Source organism: Eulemur rufifrons, chromosome 29 (assembly GCF_041146395.1).
Source record: "Eulemur rufifrons isolate Redbay chromosome 29, OSU_ERuf_1, whole genome shotgun sequence".
Classification (NCBI taxonomy): domain Eukaryota; kingdom Metazoa; phylum Chordata; class Mammalia; order Primates; family Lemuridae; genus Eulemur; species Eulemur rufifrons.
Window position 1 is genome coordinate 22,365,887 of NC_091011.1, and position 19,768 is coordinate 22,385,654.

At 39.5% G+C, this 19,768-nt stretch overlaps 1 protein-coding gene across 1 annotated transcript in view; it reads right to left on the bottom strand.

The window, feature by feature from the left end:
• The window catches only part of ITPRID1 (ITPR interacting domain containing 1), a 102,622-nt gene that overhangs the window by 68,895 nt on the left and 13,959 nt on the right, over positions 1 to 19,768 (bottom strand). The window contains 4 exon segments of the mRNA XM_069461633.1: positions 2,307 to 2,857; positions 6,638 to 6,840; positions 9,011 to 9,097; positions 11,076 to 11,127. Of these exon segments, the coding sequence (XP_069317734.1) occupies positions 2,307 to 2,857; positions 6,638 to 6,840; positions 9,011 to 9,097; positions 11,076 to 11,127 (893 nt within the window).

The window sequence follows — 19,768 nt, forward strand, 5'->3', positions numbered from 1 at the left end:
GACTGGCTAATTTTTTCTATTTTTAGTACAGACGGGGTCTTGCTCTTGCTCAAACTGGTCTCAAACTCCTAACCTCAAGTGATCCTTCTGCCTTGGCCTCCCAGAATGCTAGGATTACAGGCATGAGCCACCGCGCCCGGCCTCTTTTCTTCATATGGAACTTGGTATTTGTCTATCCCTGTTCTCTCACATATAGATGACATACAAGAAACATTGTTTTCCTCTGAGTCAGCCTAGTTAGAAGCAGAGGAAACTTAAAGGGAAGTAGAGTCTAATGAGGCTTGACAATGAGTTGAAGTTTGGAGAAACTTCTTATTTGGATCTTAACTAATATAACAGACTGACTAATGAATAGCAAATTATCTTGACATTCTTTATAGTAATTTAGCTATTAGTTTTATAATTAAATAATCTCTTCAAAATTGAATTTAAAAAAAAAACACTCTTTTTGAATGCCACTTAAGTGTATCCTCAAATGAGAGTACTTCTGGTTTTTCCCTCCTTTTATGATTTTTACTCATTTTAATGCTACTATTTTCAATTCATTTTAATATTTTAAGGCTCTTCAATTTTTTTATGTAAGTCATATGCATACATGTACACACAGACACATATATACACAGACATTAGGATCATTAACATCTACATTTTTTTTTTTTTTTTTTGAGACAGAGTCTTGCTTTGTTGCCCAGGCTAGAGTGAGTGCCGTGGTGTCAGCCTAGCTCACAGCAACCTCAAACTCCTGGGCTTAAGCAATCCTACTGCCTCAGCCTCCTGAGTAGCTGGGACTACAGGCATGAGCCACCATGCCCGGCTAATTTTTTTTTTCCATATATATTTTAGTTGGCCAGATAATTTCTTTCTATTTTTAGTAGAGACGGGGTCTCGCTCTTGCTCAGGTTGGTCTCGATCTCCTGACCTCGAGCGATCCACCCACCTCGGCCTCCCAGAGTGCTAAGATTACAGGCGTGAGCCACCGCACCCGGCCAACATCTACATATTTTGAGGCCATTTTTATATCTTTGTGGGTGGTGAGGACTTCCAATAGGCATATTCACCTGAATAAATCTTACTCTTCTTTTAAGATTATGGTTAAGCCTTACTTCTCACAAGTTTCTTGATCCTTTCATCCTCTAGACTGGTCAAGAATGCCTTTGCTTGCTCCCCAAATATCCCAAAACATGTCTGCATAGTGACATAAAAGCATATCTGTAGGGCTGTCTCTGTCCCTACCACATTACTGTTTCTGTGCTCATCTCTGCCACTTCTCTGGAGCTCCCTTCAAGGCAGATTTTACCACCATTTCTGTGCTGACAACTCTCTGCCTGGCACATAGAGGGCTCAATGGAGAGGTGACACCCCCCTTGGGATTTGCATATAAATATCCTGCCCTACTTTTGAATAATTTAGATGAAAGTGGAGAAAAAGCTTTGCTCTTCCTCTGTAATTAATCTTTTGTAATTATATTAAATAACAGAGTTATCAACAAGCTAAATCCCAATCCCAGTTGCCAATATGAATAGAGAAATAAGTGGAAATGTAAATGCACTTTTTGGAAAAAAAAAATACGACAGAGAAGTACAGTTGGGTATGTTATCTAAATGAGGGTGAAAATGAGCGTGATTGAAGGTGGGCGTGAAGGGGCAAAAAGTGTATGTGAAATGGGGGTTGAGCCATGTGAAAATCAATAAATCCCAAAGCAAACAAATGACATACTAAATCCTTAAAATCAGAACCAAACCCAAGTGTTTACTGTATTGTCCAAGGTGCTGTGTTAGGCACTGTGGGGGAAATATTTCCAACACACAACCATGGTTCTCAAGAAGCTTAGTCTATTGGGGAAGATGGTGTTGCCAAATGCTCCATCTCTAACATAGCAAGCTCTCCCTGCCAAAGCCGCAAGAATACAGAGGAGGAGTGCTCAGGGCAAGTTTCACTGAGTAGGAAGTAGTTGAACTGGCCCTCAAAGAAGGTGAAACATGGAAAAGTAGAGAGTAGATGAAAAGCATATTGAGGTGCATAATAAAGCATTGAGCAAAAGCAAAGTCAGAAGCAACTCATGGATTCAACTGTGTGCAAGAAAAGAAAAAGAAATAGGAGAAAGCAAAGGCTGGTTGCACACCAGTTTATTTCTAACTGAAGCAACTAATATGACTTTGAATGTCCTGGACTATACTGAGTTGGACAATAAGATGTAATGCTGAGGGCGAGAAAGATGGAGTGGTTAAAGGAGGGGTAGAAGGCAAAGGATGCTGCAGTGCAGGTTATTTCCCTTGGGAGGCTGAGCACATTTTTGTAACACTCACTTCTTCCATTTCAAAGGAGTCTGGTCCTTTACCCGCAAGACGAGACAAGTTCCTGAGCTTGTGAGTCTGAGTTCTGTCCTTGACGGAACCCTCAGACACATGGGAGGGAGGATCTTGCTTGGCCAGAGTGGACGGGCAAGGCCACTGCTTGCCCGCTTGGGGAGGATGACGGAATATTGAGTCATCACAGGCTTGGAGAGACTGATGCTCTGCCAAAGGAGACAAACGATTTTGGTTGTGGTTGATTGGGGCTGCTGGTAACTCTGCTCCATACTCCCCTGGTTTTGCAGAGGGGATGAAAAATTCATCCTTCATCTTAAAGGACTCGGACACCTCTGGGTTACAGTCTCGCCTGATGTTCTGTTTCGAGGCTCTCCTTAAAAGTTTACCCATTCTTCTCCGATGCTCTTTGAACCCACTCACTGAGGTTCTCTGCACAGTCTCTCCTCCAGCTTTCTCATCAGCTTTGTTTTGTAGGATGTTGACATCATTCAACAAAGATGAGAAGGCATTGGTCACATGGTCCAGGATTTCCAGCTGTCGGAAACGGCCTGAACAACACAAGAAACATAAAATTTTTAGACTGGGTCTTTTTGATGAAACTGTATTAATGTAGTTACAAACTGAAGAGTTGGTTAACATGTGATTTTCAAGATGGGAAGGATATTAGGCTCTTGAAACTCAAGATTTTCTCAGTATATGCCATTGCTATTACGGAGATGATTCCCCGACACAATGAGGTATCACTGTGCTATAGGGAAAGTGAATAGCTTTTAGATTTAGTTGAATATACCTAAATATATAGATGCATATATGCCTATGGTTTTTATGTGTTAATCATTAAAAATTGTACACATAGGTGAATCTGTATACTAATGTGTAATAAACTAAATGTCGAAGAGTGAAGCCAGCTCTGTCAACATCAAGTGACCTGAGTACTCTTCCACCGCTTTATGTGATGGATATCCCCGTCATCACCTCCATCATCCCCATCCATACTGCCACCTGAGAGTGTGGAAATGAAACCTTATGTAGAGCCATAAGATATAAATAGTAACCAAAGTCTGATTTTTATGCAAGTATAGATATAGCCAGAAGGTAACTAGCCATTGTTCCCTAACTTCCTTACTGCTATAACTGGTTACTGCTTAATGACACTATCCTTCCTGATGGGTGCAAGATTTGTGACTTCCCCACTACTTCTCTAGATAACTTTGCCTTGTAAAGCCCAAGGACTTGTGCTTCTCTAGATAACATTACTATTGTAAAGGCTAAGACTGGTCTTTGAAGTGTTTTTCAGACTCTGCATGCTGGGGGAACCCACTGACGCCAACCAGACCCATGGATAAGCGTGGGAACAGATCCAACAGCCTTGAGACTACCCATGCAGGGAATCTCCCAACTAAGAAGATAACCTCTGCTTCCCAGTCCTATGAGTTCATCCCCTACCAATCTACAGACCCAGTTTCCTAGCCCTTTGCCCACCAAACTGTCTTTGAAAACCCTTTCTCTCAAATTCTTGGGGAGACAGATTTGAGAAATTCCTCTCATCACTTCACATGGCGCCTGTGATATTAAACCCTTTCTCTGCTGTAACCCCCGATGTCTCAGTGTATTGGCTTCCTCTTGAGCAGCAGGCAACACACCTGGTTGGGCTGTAACAAAAAGATCATGATATATGGAGTCAGAAGGCCTGGGTCCAAATCCCAGGTCAAAAAATCACTGGAAGTTTGATCTTGTAGTAAATTAATAGACATATAGTGCTCAGTCCTGTGCTAGGCACATAGTAAACACACAGTTTTTTCATCTAGGAGAATCATATCTTCCTTATGTATCTTTCACATCTGTTGTGAGCATCAAAGCAAAGTTGTAAAACCACCATGCCATGTGAGTATCAGTTGTTAAAGTAATGATTATATATTAATAAATGTGCAAGACTTAGGAAGGGAATATATTGTCCTCAGTCTTTTAAAAGAAGATAGTCATTAAGTGAAAACTCTTTGGCCCTTCAAAACAAACCAGCTCCTCAACTTATAAGCCTTCCTGGATGATCTGGCCTCAGATCATTTAGGCAATATGCAAATATAATATTGACAATTAGCATATGGAAGAGACCTAATGCAGCAAGGGCTAATTTGGGAACAGCTTGCTGGTTTGAAAAAAAAATGGTGAAAAATATTTTTGGTATCTCAGGATAATAAAATCATGATAATAAGAGCAAATTATTTTGTTTTTATTGCATGGCCTTCTTTCAACCCCAGCGATAGCATGGGGGATTGCATAACTCAGCACTGGCCAAGGACCACATGAGTGAGCAAGGATGCTCTCTGTTGTGTTGTTTGCACCATCCCAACAATACTGCTGACTTTCATGAGCATATCCTTAGCCCACCTGTTTCTTTCATCTGAAAGGAGAAGATAGTGACGAATCATCCTTCTACTCCAAAAAAAAGTAATGGATTTCTCACAGAAGACTGTGATATTTTTTAAAGACTTATAGGAACTCTTGGGTTCTGGATGTTTCGGAATAATTCTGATTACATTTCCCCCCTAAGTTAAGCTGTAGTTGAAACTAAATCTCTTTTGTGAGCCAGAGGGTATAATTGACTCATAATTCAGCCTTTATGGTTGCCTTACATCTATCCATAGAAGGTTTTTATATTTAGAGTAAGACAAAACCTATCAATTTAATTGGTTAAGTCAATTCAGAGAATACAATAGCCTAAAGTGTTGGATGAGTGTTTTCTTTTATTTTTGCCTTTGGGTAGATTCAACAATTGACTAATTGATTCTCATTCCCCAAGTTTAAACCTTTTGTATTGACTTTGAATGAGATATAATTTTTCATTCTATCTTTTGAACAGCCAGCTAGTTTTATTATTGCTTGTTTTACATATGACCTTCTCAGATTTCTTGAATCAAAAGTATTAAGTAGTAGAAATAAGCGTGGGCCAGAGATCGCAGGATCAGGGGCCAGCTCCAAGTTTCTCTATAATCCATGTGTCAATTTCATTTGCAAAATGTCTACTTCATAGATCAGCTCAAACACTACTCAAATATTGGTAAGTGTTATTATTCTCCCCAAATAAAGAATTGATCAAAGAACTTGTATCTCTGGGCTGCTTGGAAGAGGAGATAACAAAAAAAAAACAATATTAATTGCATCTGGAAAGTAAAGAAACATTACATTGTAATACCTTCAAATTTATATACTCTTCTTTAAAAACTCATTTCAGCACACACGAAAACAAGACAAACAAGAACTGAAATGAGAACTCCAAGTGAAATCCCTGTCCCAGACAGTTGTTTGAGAAAAACACTTTGCCTCACTTGATTTTCCTTTCAGTGAATTATTTATTTAAAAGAATTTATTTCAGAAACAGAATTTTGTCATTTTCCCCATCCAGAATTCCTCAAACTCTGTTCCATGGGGGAGATGTTTTTTAATGCTTCTCCAAGAGACATTCTGTATTTAAATGTGTCTGAAATGCTGCACTCACTGTGTTTTCTAGGAGTCTGAAGGTGCACCTTAACATATTAAATAAACTTTGCAGTAAATAAACCTGTTGAACTGCAAAGCATCTTTCCCCCTAATTATTTGATCACGGTACACATACCCCAGGAACATCCTTAGTAATGTCCTAGAGAAAAGTATTCTTTTGACCACCAGTTGGGGAAATACAGCAGCATGCATGATAACTCTAAGATTTAGGAATAGTTAATCCACAAATCTGGAGGCATTCATAACTACCACTTACAATGTTCTAAGCCTCATATAGATGAGGAAATTAGGGTTTCACTTAACGACTCATGGTAAGCCTTGGCGGATCCTGGTTGCTCTGCCTCCTGGGTGTGTGGCTATGGCATATATTAGTGCTGCTCACGAGTACTGCCAGTTTTCCCCCTTTTGGGCACAAAGAGGGATTGCACATTCCTATCCCCTTAGAGTTAAGTGTGTCCATGTGACTTATTTTAACCAATGAAGTCTGAACAGATTTGAGGTGTGTATGAGCAGAGTATTTAGGAGCCAAGTATCATTCTCCATTCCTTTCTCTGTCATTGCAACTAGTGAGGTTCCAGACTGGGGGGCCAGGTCCCCGAGGGAGGGTGACATGGAGCAGATACGCCCTTGTTCCGAACATACACACCAACCCATGTCAGACACACAGAGTGATCAAGAACTAAAACTTTTCTCTTTTAAGTCACTGCCGTAGAGGAGTCGAATGCTACTGCACGCAATCTCGTGGCCCGTCCCCTCTATTAATTTACTGTGGCCCATGTGACCACTCAATGCCATTGCTGAGATGCGCATGCCACATGTTCTTCACTTACCATACAAGCTAGGATTCTCAATGTCCATTCGCTGCTTTTGAGCTTCAAGAAAAACACGGATGTTGATTCCTCTGGCGGCCGAGCCACAACCAAGGAATCTGGCTGGGATCTGGGTGCAGATGTCTGGCTCGTCAGCACCGAACCCCAGAGCCAGGAGAATTTCCACTGGATCGTTTTCCCAAAAGTCCAGCCATTCAGGAATGCTGTGGTAAAAATATGAATTGCTTTATTCAGTAACAGTTAACCCAAAGCTATGTTTTCTAGTCACCTCACCCACCAATCTTCCAGGTAGTGAGTGACAGAGGAAGCTAAAGAGATGACGGTGCATTCACTAAAGCTCGCTCGTATATATACCTGAAGGACAGCCCGGCACCCCCACTCGGGGACTGCTTGCCTGTACTTTATGTACAATACTGTGAGTTTATTTACCTGGCTTTCCATGTCACAATAGGCACATGTTAAATTAGACAGGGCAGGGAGATTGTGGACAGAAGCCAGCCAGAGGCAGGACACTGACAACCACAAAGAAGTGATCACTGAAGGCAAAAAAGAAACAAAAAAACTGAACAAGACTCATAGAATAGTATTTTAAAGAGTATCAGTCTGAGGCATCCTCAGCTACAGAAACCTGTCTAGGATGTCATTAAGTGCAGAATACAAGGATGGATGTTTACAAACAATGATTTTAAGTCTCCAGGTAGAAATATGTATTGTATTTTTGTTTTGGGACTTGCCTGAGAAACAAAAAATGCTTTTGTCAAATTATTCTAGTCCATTTTGGCACTCAAAATGATAAATATCAGTTATCCGGATATTATATTTCTATATGTCAACTCACTTCTGAATTTCTCCTGGGTTGCTATGCTATGGACCTTCTCATGGACTCTGGGAATTGGAACTTTTCACACCATGTTACCAGGTTTGCTGAGCTCTTTTGTTGACGTTTCTGTTGGCCTTTACTTTACAAGCAACACGAATGAGGTATTTTTGAGATGGTTTAGATAATTTTACTTTTGTGACTTCATCATTTAAATTGGATTAATTACGATTCACTTATAGATAATTTACTTATCTATTCACACATTCAATAACAGCCACCTATAATGTCATCAAGCAGGTCCACTGACCAGACACCACCAGCATCATGTTCACATTTTCTTTTTTTCTTTCTTTTTTAAAATAAATTTATTTTTAATTGACAAATAATAATTGTGTATGCTTATGGGGTACAGTGTGATGTTTTGATCTTTGTATACATTATAGAAAGATTCAATCAAACTAATTAACATATCCACCTTCTTACAAACTTATTTTTTTGTGATGAGAATGTAAGAAATCTATTATTTTAGCACTGTTGAAATACACAATAAGTTATCATTAACTGCACTCACCATGCACTGCAATAGATTTAGATAGACTAATACTCATAATGTGAATTGGAGATGGCTTATTTTGAGTACCTTAATCACTGGAATTAACTGGAGAACCAAGCGTGCCAATCACATGATTACATTGACACAGACACCTTAATATGAGAGAGATTCAAGGAAGAAAAAATTCTAAATCATGCAAGAAAAATTTAATCTGTTATTATATTGACCTCACTGTAAATGTGTTTATCCTACCCATTTATATAAATATTTATTGAATATCTGTCATGTTCTAGGCTCTATGCTAGGTGCCCGTGGCACAAAAATGAACAAAGATAGTCCCTGCTTTCCAAAGCCTTCAGTCTCATGACCAAGAATATAATTGTTGATTGATTTATCATTAAATATATTTTCATATTGTATGAAAATATCATTAGCCTTTTAATTCATATTTAATTTTGTAAGAAATATTAATACATAAAATATACTTTGTAAAAAAATTATAATATCAGACATAAGGCTCTCTCTCCCTTTAGCCATTACCCTCACCCATCCTGATCCCCTTCCTGCTAAATCTATGTGTATCTTTCCAGATATTTTTCTATGTAGTTACATATGTGCTTTATAGTTTTTCTTGTTTGCTTTATATATAGTAACATATTCTATGTATCTTCCTGCATCTTGCTTTTTTCCCTTAAAAATATGACTTGAAGAGCTTTCTAAATTGCTATGCATATCTTTACCTAATTTTATTGCTATAATGGAATTCTAATTTCATAAATTGAATGGGCCAATAATTTTATTTGGCCATTTCCCCATTGACAGATATTTAGTCTGTTTCCAATTTTACTACTCTTTTATACTGTTCTTGCAAGTTGGAGTTTGGAAATCTTTTATTCATTCTCTCATCCATTCATTCACCAAGTGCCTATTTATAATTTCATGAAATCCATTGTTGCACAGAAGGATTTCTCTGGATGAAAAGTGCCTGGAAATTACATACCTTTGTGGTATACTTGCAGTAGAATGGCAAGAGTTGAAACTGGTCCCTCTGGATAGAGTGGGAGTTCCTGAAAACTGATGCAGAGATCTACAGTGGGGAAAATACCAACAATGAGATGTGTTGATTTAGATAGTCCCCTGGGAGGTCATTGTAAATCTCTTTCTTCCAGAGCAAACATTTGCATTTCCTCTTAGTTTCTAATAATCCCATGATGGCCACGCCTTTGAAGAAGAGAGAGCTTGGAGGGAGGAGCTGCTCCTCTTTTCCAGAGCTCTGTGTTACAGAAGGTGTGAGAATTTAAGTGTTAGGTGCCTGCTAGTGTTCATTATAAAGGTGGCAGAATGTCTCACTTTTGACAGATGGCAACTCATTGGGGAACCTTTCAGGAACACGGCTTCGCTAGGCACCAACTTTCGGCAAGAAGTAAAAATCATGTGATGAAAGAAGCACAGTGAGCAGCCACTGAAGCAGCTCCACGTTAATTCTCGTAGCAGTGAAGGATTTCATACTACATGGCTGACGATCTCTGAGTGCCGTCTCCAGGGCTCCCGTGGCCATCCATGTGCAACGGTAACGAACTCTCCCACTGGAAAAACGAGACTCACTCTATCCAGTAGGCCTGCATTGCAAATCACTTGAAAGCTCTTCCAAAGAGAATAGAACGTGTGATAGTATAGTTCAGTTTTATTTAGCTCAGCTACACCATGGATCACATCTAGCCCTCTCAAACATAATAGCCAGTTGGCACAAAATTACAATTTATCAAAGAGTACAATGTAGATATCAGTGTTCCCAAGGAGACCAAGGTATCCTAATTGGGTGGCTCAATTTGTCTTAGTCTTATCCACATTTAGGAAGAGTGGCTAGGCCCTGACTCTCCTTTGTTTAACTGCTTCCTTTCATTAAGGCTGAGAAAGTGTGTGTTTCTGGATAATAAAAACTATGTTTTTAACAGACAGTTGAGCTTGCTGAACTTGCTCTCTTGAGAAGAAGCAAAAGACACCTTTTTACCTACTGCCTCACCTCCATTTGTATTAGGCCTGCAAGAATTTAGTTTTCATTCTGGGTTTGAGGGTCACATCTCATTTTGTAATGTTCAGCAGAGCCACCTAGAAGCAGGCCTGGCCTGGGGTCCAGAAGAATCCACGCGTAGTCACTTTTCTAATAAAGCCATTGGAGCCCAAGCTGGTCACTGAAACTGGCTCTCATTTTTCTCCTTCATAAAATGAGAGCTGCCTGAGAGATTTCTGTGGTCCCTTTTAGCTCTATGATTCTATGGGTAGTAAAAACAACAATCCTGTAAGGGGAAAAAACTATGACAAATATCATTTTCAGTGGGAATTGGTAGGAGCAGTAGGGACATAGTATTGCATATTTCATTCTCAACTAGTTGGAATTATCCTGAAAATCCAAATATGATGAAAGCACAGGAAGCAGAGTTCCTAACCTCAAAGAGCTTACAGTCTATTCCAGTGTGCCTCAAAATCATCTGAAGGAGTTGCAAAAATACAGATTTCTGGAGCCTATCTCCAGATTTTATGGTTCAGTAGGTCTGGGGTGGGGCTTGGGAATCTGTATTTCTGTTAAGTTCCCAGGTGCTGTTGCCGCTGCTGTTCTGGCACCACTTTGAGACATAGTCTCTCCTTGTACTAAGATACTCTCCCTGCTTTCTGCCTAACATTGGAATTGTATGTATTATTGTCCAGTAAATAGAATGATGGGTACTAACATTGGCAAAACAAAAATATGAAGGTAACTCTTTTATGAACAAGTCCTTAGGAACAGTTGCACTGTAATAGAATGTCGTGCATGCATATATTCTAATTAAATTTCACCTAAAATCGGCATTTATTGATTTAATTTGCTCACACCTTTTTGACATTTAAGAAACCTCTATTTCTCTCAAGGCTAGTGAAAATGTTCTAGGCACTGTGGCCAAACTCCCGACCTTTCACAAGATCCCCAAATCCATGGTATTATTAAGAAACTTTCTCACTTCCATTTCTTTTATCAAAGAAGTGGCTGTAAAATATTGGCAGGAAGTAACACTGATTCTGCCACTTACCTCATGTAGTCTTTCACGGTCATTTGAACCATCCCTTGCTCATACAAAGAAACTGCAACAACAACAACAACAACAAAAAAGGTAGATGTGAACTTAATTTTCTTTTATCTCATGGAAAATTTTCTCATCCCCAGTCGAAGCAATGTAGGATTGAATTTCCATATCCAAAGTGTATAGGTATGAATGACAAGGCATTCTGTAGGGAACAAGACAGAATATAACTACCGGCTAAATTATGTGACAAGCACTTGAAGAAATATACTAGCTCAGTGAAGAAGGAAGTCAGTGGTAAATGAAGTAGTCAGCCAAGTTTTCATGGAGGAAAGTGGTACTTGCCTTGGATTTTTAAGAATGGGGAGAGGTTTTGAGGAAGATGGCGGAATGGTGGTGACCTCCTGGATTCGTGCTCCCGGAGTGGAAGGCATGGGTCTCGGACTGCCACAACGCTAGAGGTTCACTCCCCCACAAGAATGGCGGCGTGAACCCACGGAGAATCAGCGTGGGACAGAGAGAGAACGAGAAAGGACTGAGGTGATCGGGAAATACAGCGCGAAAAACTAGAGAGTGCGGAGGGTCATCAGAGAAGGGAGCGCGGGACGGTTGTACGCACCCCACCAGAGAGTGGGGTGGGTTCAGCCCCACAGGAAAGCATCTTGTTCCCCCTCTGACCTCCACACCCACTCAATTGGGGATTTGCCCAAAGTCGGCGCAGAATTGCCGCGGGAGACGTGAGCTCTGCAGAGGAGACATTGGCGGGAGGCTTTTTGGACCCTAGAACGCTGTGCGCTGTGCGCGGCTGAGGCGCCTAGCAACTGTCTCCTATACGCGGGCTGCGGGGCTGCCTCCCTCCCGGCTCGAGCAGACGCCGATCTGTCTCATTTAGGCGGGGCTGGGTTCTCCCGGTCTCGGCTCCTCTGGCCTCTGCCGGTCGCTGAGCGTTCAACCCCAGTGACAGTGCTGCAGACGGGCGGTCGCCATTGTTGGGTTTTGCACCCTAAACCCGGTGAAGTGATTGGGTACCGGGCGGCTCCCTTCCCTAGTCCACGGACCAACTAGGAGCTAAGCCTTTGTGTGAACACTGAGTGGTTCCCCAGTCACGAGAGAGTCGAGCGTGGACCTTGCGGACATTGGGACGGGGAGGACCATCGCCCACGGGAACTGCAGCAGCTGGGGCACTGGGCGAACGAGGGCGCCGCTCCCCTCCCCCTATCCACTGTCTTTCTCGCAGAGAGAGACGGAAACCACCTCGGGAGAGGAAGAGGAGCAGCCCCCCCAGCGGAGGTAGCAAAACCCTGAACAACACGCGAAGGGCTCCCCCTAGCGACAGAGGAGGCAGCTTACCTGGCGCTCACGGCCTGCCCCTTTCCAGACTAAAGCTGAAAGAAGGAATCTTAAGGATTCATCCAGATGGGAAGGGCTCAGCGAAAGAACTCTGGAAGTATAAAGAATCAAGCTGAAACTTCACCCTCAAAGAGGATTACTAGTTCACCACCAATTAACACAAACCAGATTCCAAATAGCAACATGTCACAGGAAGAATTTCAAACATGGATCATAAACATGCTGAACAGCATGCAAGTAAAAATGGATAATCAACATAAAGAAACCACAAAAAAGATCCAGGACTTGGAAGAAAAATTCACCAAAGAAATTGAAATACTGAAGAAAAATCAAACTGAACTCCTGGAAATGAAGAATTTATTCAAGGAACTACAAAACACAGTGGAAAGTCTCAAGAGCAGGGTAGATCAAACAGAAGAAAGAATCTCAGAGATCGAAGACAACACTTTCCAATTAAATAAGTCAGTTACAGAGCTGAAACAAACAAACATGAGAATTAACCACAGTCTACAAGAAATGTGGGATTATGTGAAGAAGCCTAACGTCAGAGTTATCGGCATTCCTGAGGGTGAAGAAGACAATAAGCAAGGGTTGAATAAAATATTCGAAGATATAATTGAGGAAAATTTCCCAGGCCTAGCCAAATCTCTAGATATACAGGTTCAAGAAGCTCAAAGAACCCCTGGGAGATTCATACCAAATAGGAAGACACCACGTCATGTAGTCATTAGACTGACCAAAATATCCACTAAAGAGGCCCTTCTTCGAGCTGTAAGGAGAAAAAATCAAGTAACATACAAAGGAAAGTCCATCCGAATCACGCCAGATTTCTCAACTGAAACCTTACAAGCAAGAAGAGATTGGGGCCCCATTCTCACTCTTCTGAAGCAGAATAATGCCCAGCCTAGAATCCTGTATCCAGCTAAGCTCAGTTTTATATATGAAGGTGAAATTAAGACATTCTCAGATAAACAAAAACTTAGGGAATTCACCAAGACAAGACCAGCTCTCCAAGAAGTACTCAAAACAGAGTTACACATGGTCCAGCACAAGAAGGACCCTCGAATGTAACACTAATCAAGAGATAAATATAAAAACCCAGTTATCATAATGGCTCAAGAGAGAAAACAGATCAATGAAATTCAACCCAACTTGAGGAAAAGCAATCTGTCTCACCTATCAGTTCTCTCATTAAATGTGAATGGATTGAATTCCCCACTCAAGAGACATAGACTGGCCCAATGGATAAAAAAATATAAGCCAAGTATCTGCTGTCTTCAGGAAACTCATCTAACCTGCAAGGATGCATTTAGGCTGAAGATAAAAGGATGGAAATCAATATTCCAAGCAAATGGAACCCAAAAGAAAGCTGGCGTGGCGGTTCTAATCTCCAATAACGTAGTTTTCAAATCAACAAAAGTAAAGAAAGACAAAGATGGTTACTATATACTGGTGAAGGGTACAATTCAACAAGAAGACATAACTATACTTAATATATATGCACCCAATCTAGGTGCACCCAGATTCATAAAGCAAACCCTACTTGATCTCAACCAAATGATAGATAACAACACATTAGTAGCCGGAGATTTTAACACGCCACTGACAGTTCAGGACAGATCTTCCAAACAAAAAATAAACAAAGAAATAGTGGACTTAAATACAACGCTCGATCAAATGGGCCTGACTGATATCTACAGGACATTCTACCCAAAAACCACTGAATATACTTTCTTCTCATCAGCTCATGGGACATTCTCCAAGATTGACCATATCTTAGGTCATAAAGCATGCCTTAAAAAATTTAAAAATATAGAAATTATACCATGCATCTTCTCAGATCACAGTGGAATAAAAGTAACAATGAACCCTAACAGAAATCCTCACTTCTACTCAAAGTCATGGAAGCTAAATAACCTTCTCCTGAACAATCATTTTATAAATGAAGAAATCAAGTCGGAAATCAAAAGATTTTTTGAATTAAATGACAAAGGAGATACAACCTATCAAAATCTGTGGGACACAGCTAAAGCAGTCCTGAGAGGAAAATTTATTTCCATAAATGCTTATACCAAAAAGACAGAAAACTTACAATTAGACAATCTAATGAATAGACTCAAAGTGCTGGAGAAGGAAGAACAGACCGATCCCAAACCCAGCAGAAGGAGAGAAATTATTAAGATTAAATCAGAACTAAATGAAAAGGACAACAATCAAACCATAAGGGAGATTAATAAAACCAAAAGTTGGTTCTTTGAAAAAATAAACAAAATTGACACACCTCTGGCTAGACTAACCAAGAACAGAAAAGAAAAATCTCTTATAACCTCCATCAGGAACACAAAAGGAGTAATCACGACGGATGCCACAGAGATACAGGATACCATATATGAATTCTACAAAAATCTTTATGCACACAAATTAGAAAACCTGGAGGAAATGGACAAATTCCTAGAAACACACAGCCTTCCCAGGCTCAACCAGGAAGAAGTAGAATTCCTAAATAGACCGATATCTAGATCTGAAATCGAAACAGCAATAAAAAACCTTCCCAAAAAGAAAAGCCCTGGACCAGATGGGTTCACACCTGAATTCTACCATACCTACAAAGAAGAACTGGTGCCCATCCTACATAAACTATTCTCCAATATAGAGAAGGATGGGATTCTCCCCAACACTTTTTACCAAGCCAACATAACCCTAATACCAAAACCAGGAAAGGATGCAACTAAAACAGAGAACTATAGACCAATTTCTCTTATGAATATAGATGCAAAAATTCTCAATAAAATTCTAGCAAATCGAATCCAAGTGCTTATCAAAAAAATAATCCATCACGACCAAGTGGGCTTCATCCCAGAGATGCAGGGATGGTTTAACATACGCAAATCTATAAATGTAATTCATCACATAAATAGAAGCAAAAATAAAGATCATATGATACTCTCAATAGATGCAGAAAAAGCATTCGACAAAATTCAACACCCTTTTATGATAAGAACACTCAAAAAAATAGGCATAGACGGGGCCTATCTAAAAATGATACAAGCCATATATGACAAACCCACAGCCAACATCATACTGAATGGGGAAAAACTGAAAGCATTCCCACTTCGAACTGGAACCAGACAAGGCTGCCCACTGTCCCCATTACTTTTCAACATAGTATTGGAAGTCCTTGCAAGAGCTATCAGACAAGAGAGCAGAATCAAGGGAGTCCAAATAGGGACAGAAGAGATCAAACTCTCACTCTTTGCTGATGATATGATGTTATATCTAGAAAACCCCAAGATTTCAACCAAGAGACTCCTGGAATTGATTAATGAATTCAGCAAAGTCTCAGGATACAAAATCAATACACACAAATCAGAGGCATTCATATACGCCAATAACAGTCAAACGGAGAACCAAATTAAGGACTCAATACCCTTCAAAATAGCAACAAAGAAAATAAAATATCTAGGAATATATCTAACTAAGGAAGTAAAGGACCTCTATAGGGAGAACTATGAAACTCTGAGGAAGGAAATCGCAGAACATGTAAATAGGTGGAAAACCATACCATGCTCATGGATCGGTAGAATCAACATTGTTAAAATGTCTATACTGCCCAAAGTTATCTACAGATTCAATGCAATCCCTATTAAATTATCAACATCTTTTTTCACAGACATAGAAAAAATAATTTTACGCTTTGTATGGAATCAGAGAAGACCCCGTTTAGCAAAAGCAATATTAAACAACAAAAACAAAATGGGAGGTATTAATTTGCCAGACTTCAAACTTTACTACAAGGCTGTAGTTCTAAAAACAGCCTGGTACTGGCACAAGTGCCGAGACACAGACCAGTGGAACAGAACAGAAAATCCAAATATAAAACCATCCTCATATAGCCATCTAATCTTTGACAAAGCAGAAAAAAACATACTCTGGGGAAAAGATTCCTTATTTAATAAATGGTGCTGGGAAAACTGGATATCCACATGTAGAAGACTAAAACAGGACACACAGCTCTCACCCCTCACAAAAATCAAATCACGGTGGTTAACAGACTTAAACCTTAGGTCAGAAACTATTAGAATTCTAGAAGAAAACGTAGGAAAGACTCTTACAGACATTGGCCTAGGCAAAGAATTTATGAAGAAGACCCCTAAGGCAATCACAGCAGCAACAAAAATAAATAAATGGGACCTGATCAAATTAAAAAGCTTCTGCACAGCCAAAGAAACAGTCACAAGAGTAAATAGACAACCTACAGAATGGGAAAAAATTTTCGCATACTACACATCAGATAAAGGACTGATAACAAGAATCTATTTAGAACTCAGGAAAATCAGTAAGAAAAAATCGAACAACCCTATCAAAAAGTGGGCAAAGGACATGAATAGAAATTTTTCAAAAGAAGATATAAAAATGGCTAACAAACATATGAAAAAGTGTTCAACATCTCTAATCATCAGGGAAATGCAAATCAAAACCACAATGAGATATCACTTAACTCCAGTGAGAACGGCCTTTATCAAAAAGTCCCAAAACTATACATGTTGGCGTGGGTGTGGAGAGACAGGTACTCTCATACACTGCTGGTGGGACTGTAAACTAGTGCAGCCCCTGTGGAAAGCAATGTGGAGATACCTTAAACAGATTCAAGTAGACCTACCATTCGATCCAGCAATCCCATTACTGGGCATCTACCCAGAAGAACAAAAGTCATTCTATAAAAAAGACACCTGCACCCGAATGTTTATAGCAGCACAATTCACAATCGCAAAGATATGGAAACAACCCAAATGCCCATCGATTCATGAATGGATTAGCAAAATGTGGTATATGTATACCATGGAATATTACTCAGCTATCAGAAATGATGGCGATATGGCATCTCTTTGGTTCTCCTGGAGTGAGCTGGAACCCATTCTATTAAGTGAAGTATCCCAAGAATGGAAAAACAAGCACCACATGTACTCACCAGCAAACTGGTTTCCCTGAGAGCACATTTGGGATTCACACCAATTGGGTATTGGACAGAGGTCGGGGCTGGGTGGAAGGGATGGGTGTATACCTACTTGATGAGTGCGATGCGCACTGCCTGGGGAATGGACACGTTTGAAGTTCTCTCTGGGGGGGATGGGGTGGGGGGAGGGGAGGAGTGCACACCTACATGATGAGAGTGATGTGCACTGTCTAGGAAATGGACACAACTAAAGCTCAGACTCGGGGGGATGGGGAGGCATGGGCAATGTATATAGCCTGATCTTTTGTACCCCCTTGATGAGCTGAAAAACAAACAAAAAATAAAAAAAAAAAAAAATAAAATAAAAAATAAAAAAAAAAAAAAAAAAAAAAGAATGGGGAGAATTTGATGGTTGAAGAAGAGGCATTGCCCTTAAAGAAGAGAAAAAGGATGTCTATAGCAAGTGCAAATCACAGTGCTAGGGATAATGTGATTAGCTCAAGGGGAACTTTGGGATACTTTCTCATGTTACACAAAGTTGAGGAGCCAGGGTGGGGGCAAACAAAGGAATATAGGAAGTACTCAGCATTTACTGAGCATCTTCCAGTCATTTGTACCATCTACTTCTTCCAATAGCCTTATAATTAGAACTTGTCCTCATTGTTCCTATTAGAAACTGTGATTCACAGAAATCTAATAATGATCCTATGATCATACAGCCCAAAGCAGCAGATATAGGAATTTACTGCTACCTTTATTATTGATTATAGCAGTAATAGCTACTATTTATTTAGCACTAACTTTATGCGAGGCAATATACTAGGTATGGTATGTACACAGTCTCTTTTAATTCTCACAACAAATCTAGGAAATAGGTATTATTTATCTCCACTTAATATGGAAGAAAACTTAGGCTCAGAGAGATTAAATAGATTTCTCATGGCCAGTAAGATGCTACAGTTTGTTTCAGTTTGTTGTTGTTGTTTTTGTCACACCACAATTCCAACAGAATGTCCTGTAGCTTATTTGGAAGCTAGAAAGAAGAGTTTATGTGTAGGTGTTAGAACATGGAAATCCATGAAAGATTTTTGAGCAATCAAGTAAATGTAAGAAAGGTGAGGCTGAAGGTTCATTTGCCTGATAGTGGAGCTGACCATGGAAAAGAGGAAATAAATATTGGTTATCAGAGAGGCCCATTCAGGGCCAAATTTTGGAAGTGGAATAGGAGTACCCATAGTTTTCAGTAAATTTTTGAAAGTCCCAATGATCCTACTAAATGGCAAAAAGAAAAAAAGAGAACAAACAAAAACTCCCCACTAGTATAAAAAGATAGAAACTGGAGATATATTATAGAGGTGGAAGTGAATAGTGGATTCTTAGCTAAGTCCAGAATGCATGACTATAATTTAATGAGGCAGTAAGAGAACAAGTATAGTAAATGTCTCTGCCCTACAAAATAAATGGAACTCTGTCACCACAAGAGTCACATAGGGTGAGAAATACAAATCTATTTTAAAGTTTTAAATACAGGGTGGGGAATATATATATATGAGAAATATATTACATATATATGTGTGTATATATAAAATATATTACATATATGTGTGCATATATGTATAAAATATATTACATATATATATGTGTATATATATATGTAGCCTCTGTGCTACCTCTGTCAATGTTGCTTTCATGGCAGACATCATTAATCAATTGCATCAGTTTCTTGTCACTTCTTCAGGAAAGCCACTACCAACTGATTAGAATTATCACAAAAGATTAAGTTACTGACCTTTGTTTAGCAAAAACTTCATGAGTATTTTTGAGAAAAGCAGAATAGGTTTGGGGACATATTTAAAAATTAGAAGTTGCTAATATGAAGAGAATACATAACTGCTTCATAAAAATTTCCAGGGGGCCACTACCAAGAAGGGAATATCAAAGTGAATGACCATTATTATGAAACAAAGGCAATGTTTTTTAAATTTCCTATGTGACATTTGGTGACAAATATTCATGTAAGTTACAATAGAACATTTGACTTAAACATATGCACCAAATGAGAAATGAACTTATAATCAAAATTCCAGTCTTTTTTTTCCCCCCATTACAAACATAGTATTAAAACTTTGGGTTTTATCAGAGGAATTCCACAGCCATATGAAATCTTTTAAAAAATTCTACTAACTTAAATAGATAAAAAGAGAGCTGTTCTGTGTGGACTGTCTTTCCCTTTAGGTCTTCCTTCACCCTGTGAGACACCTCCAGGATCCAGAGTTTGAAAATTGTCAACTGTTCAACACACAAGTCCCCCAGCTAGGCAGGCATTGCTAATCCATTACAGCACTCTTGCTCAGTGAACAGAACTCAATCTCAGAGCTTCTCAAACTCGTAATATCAC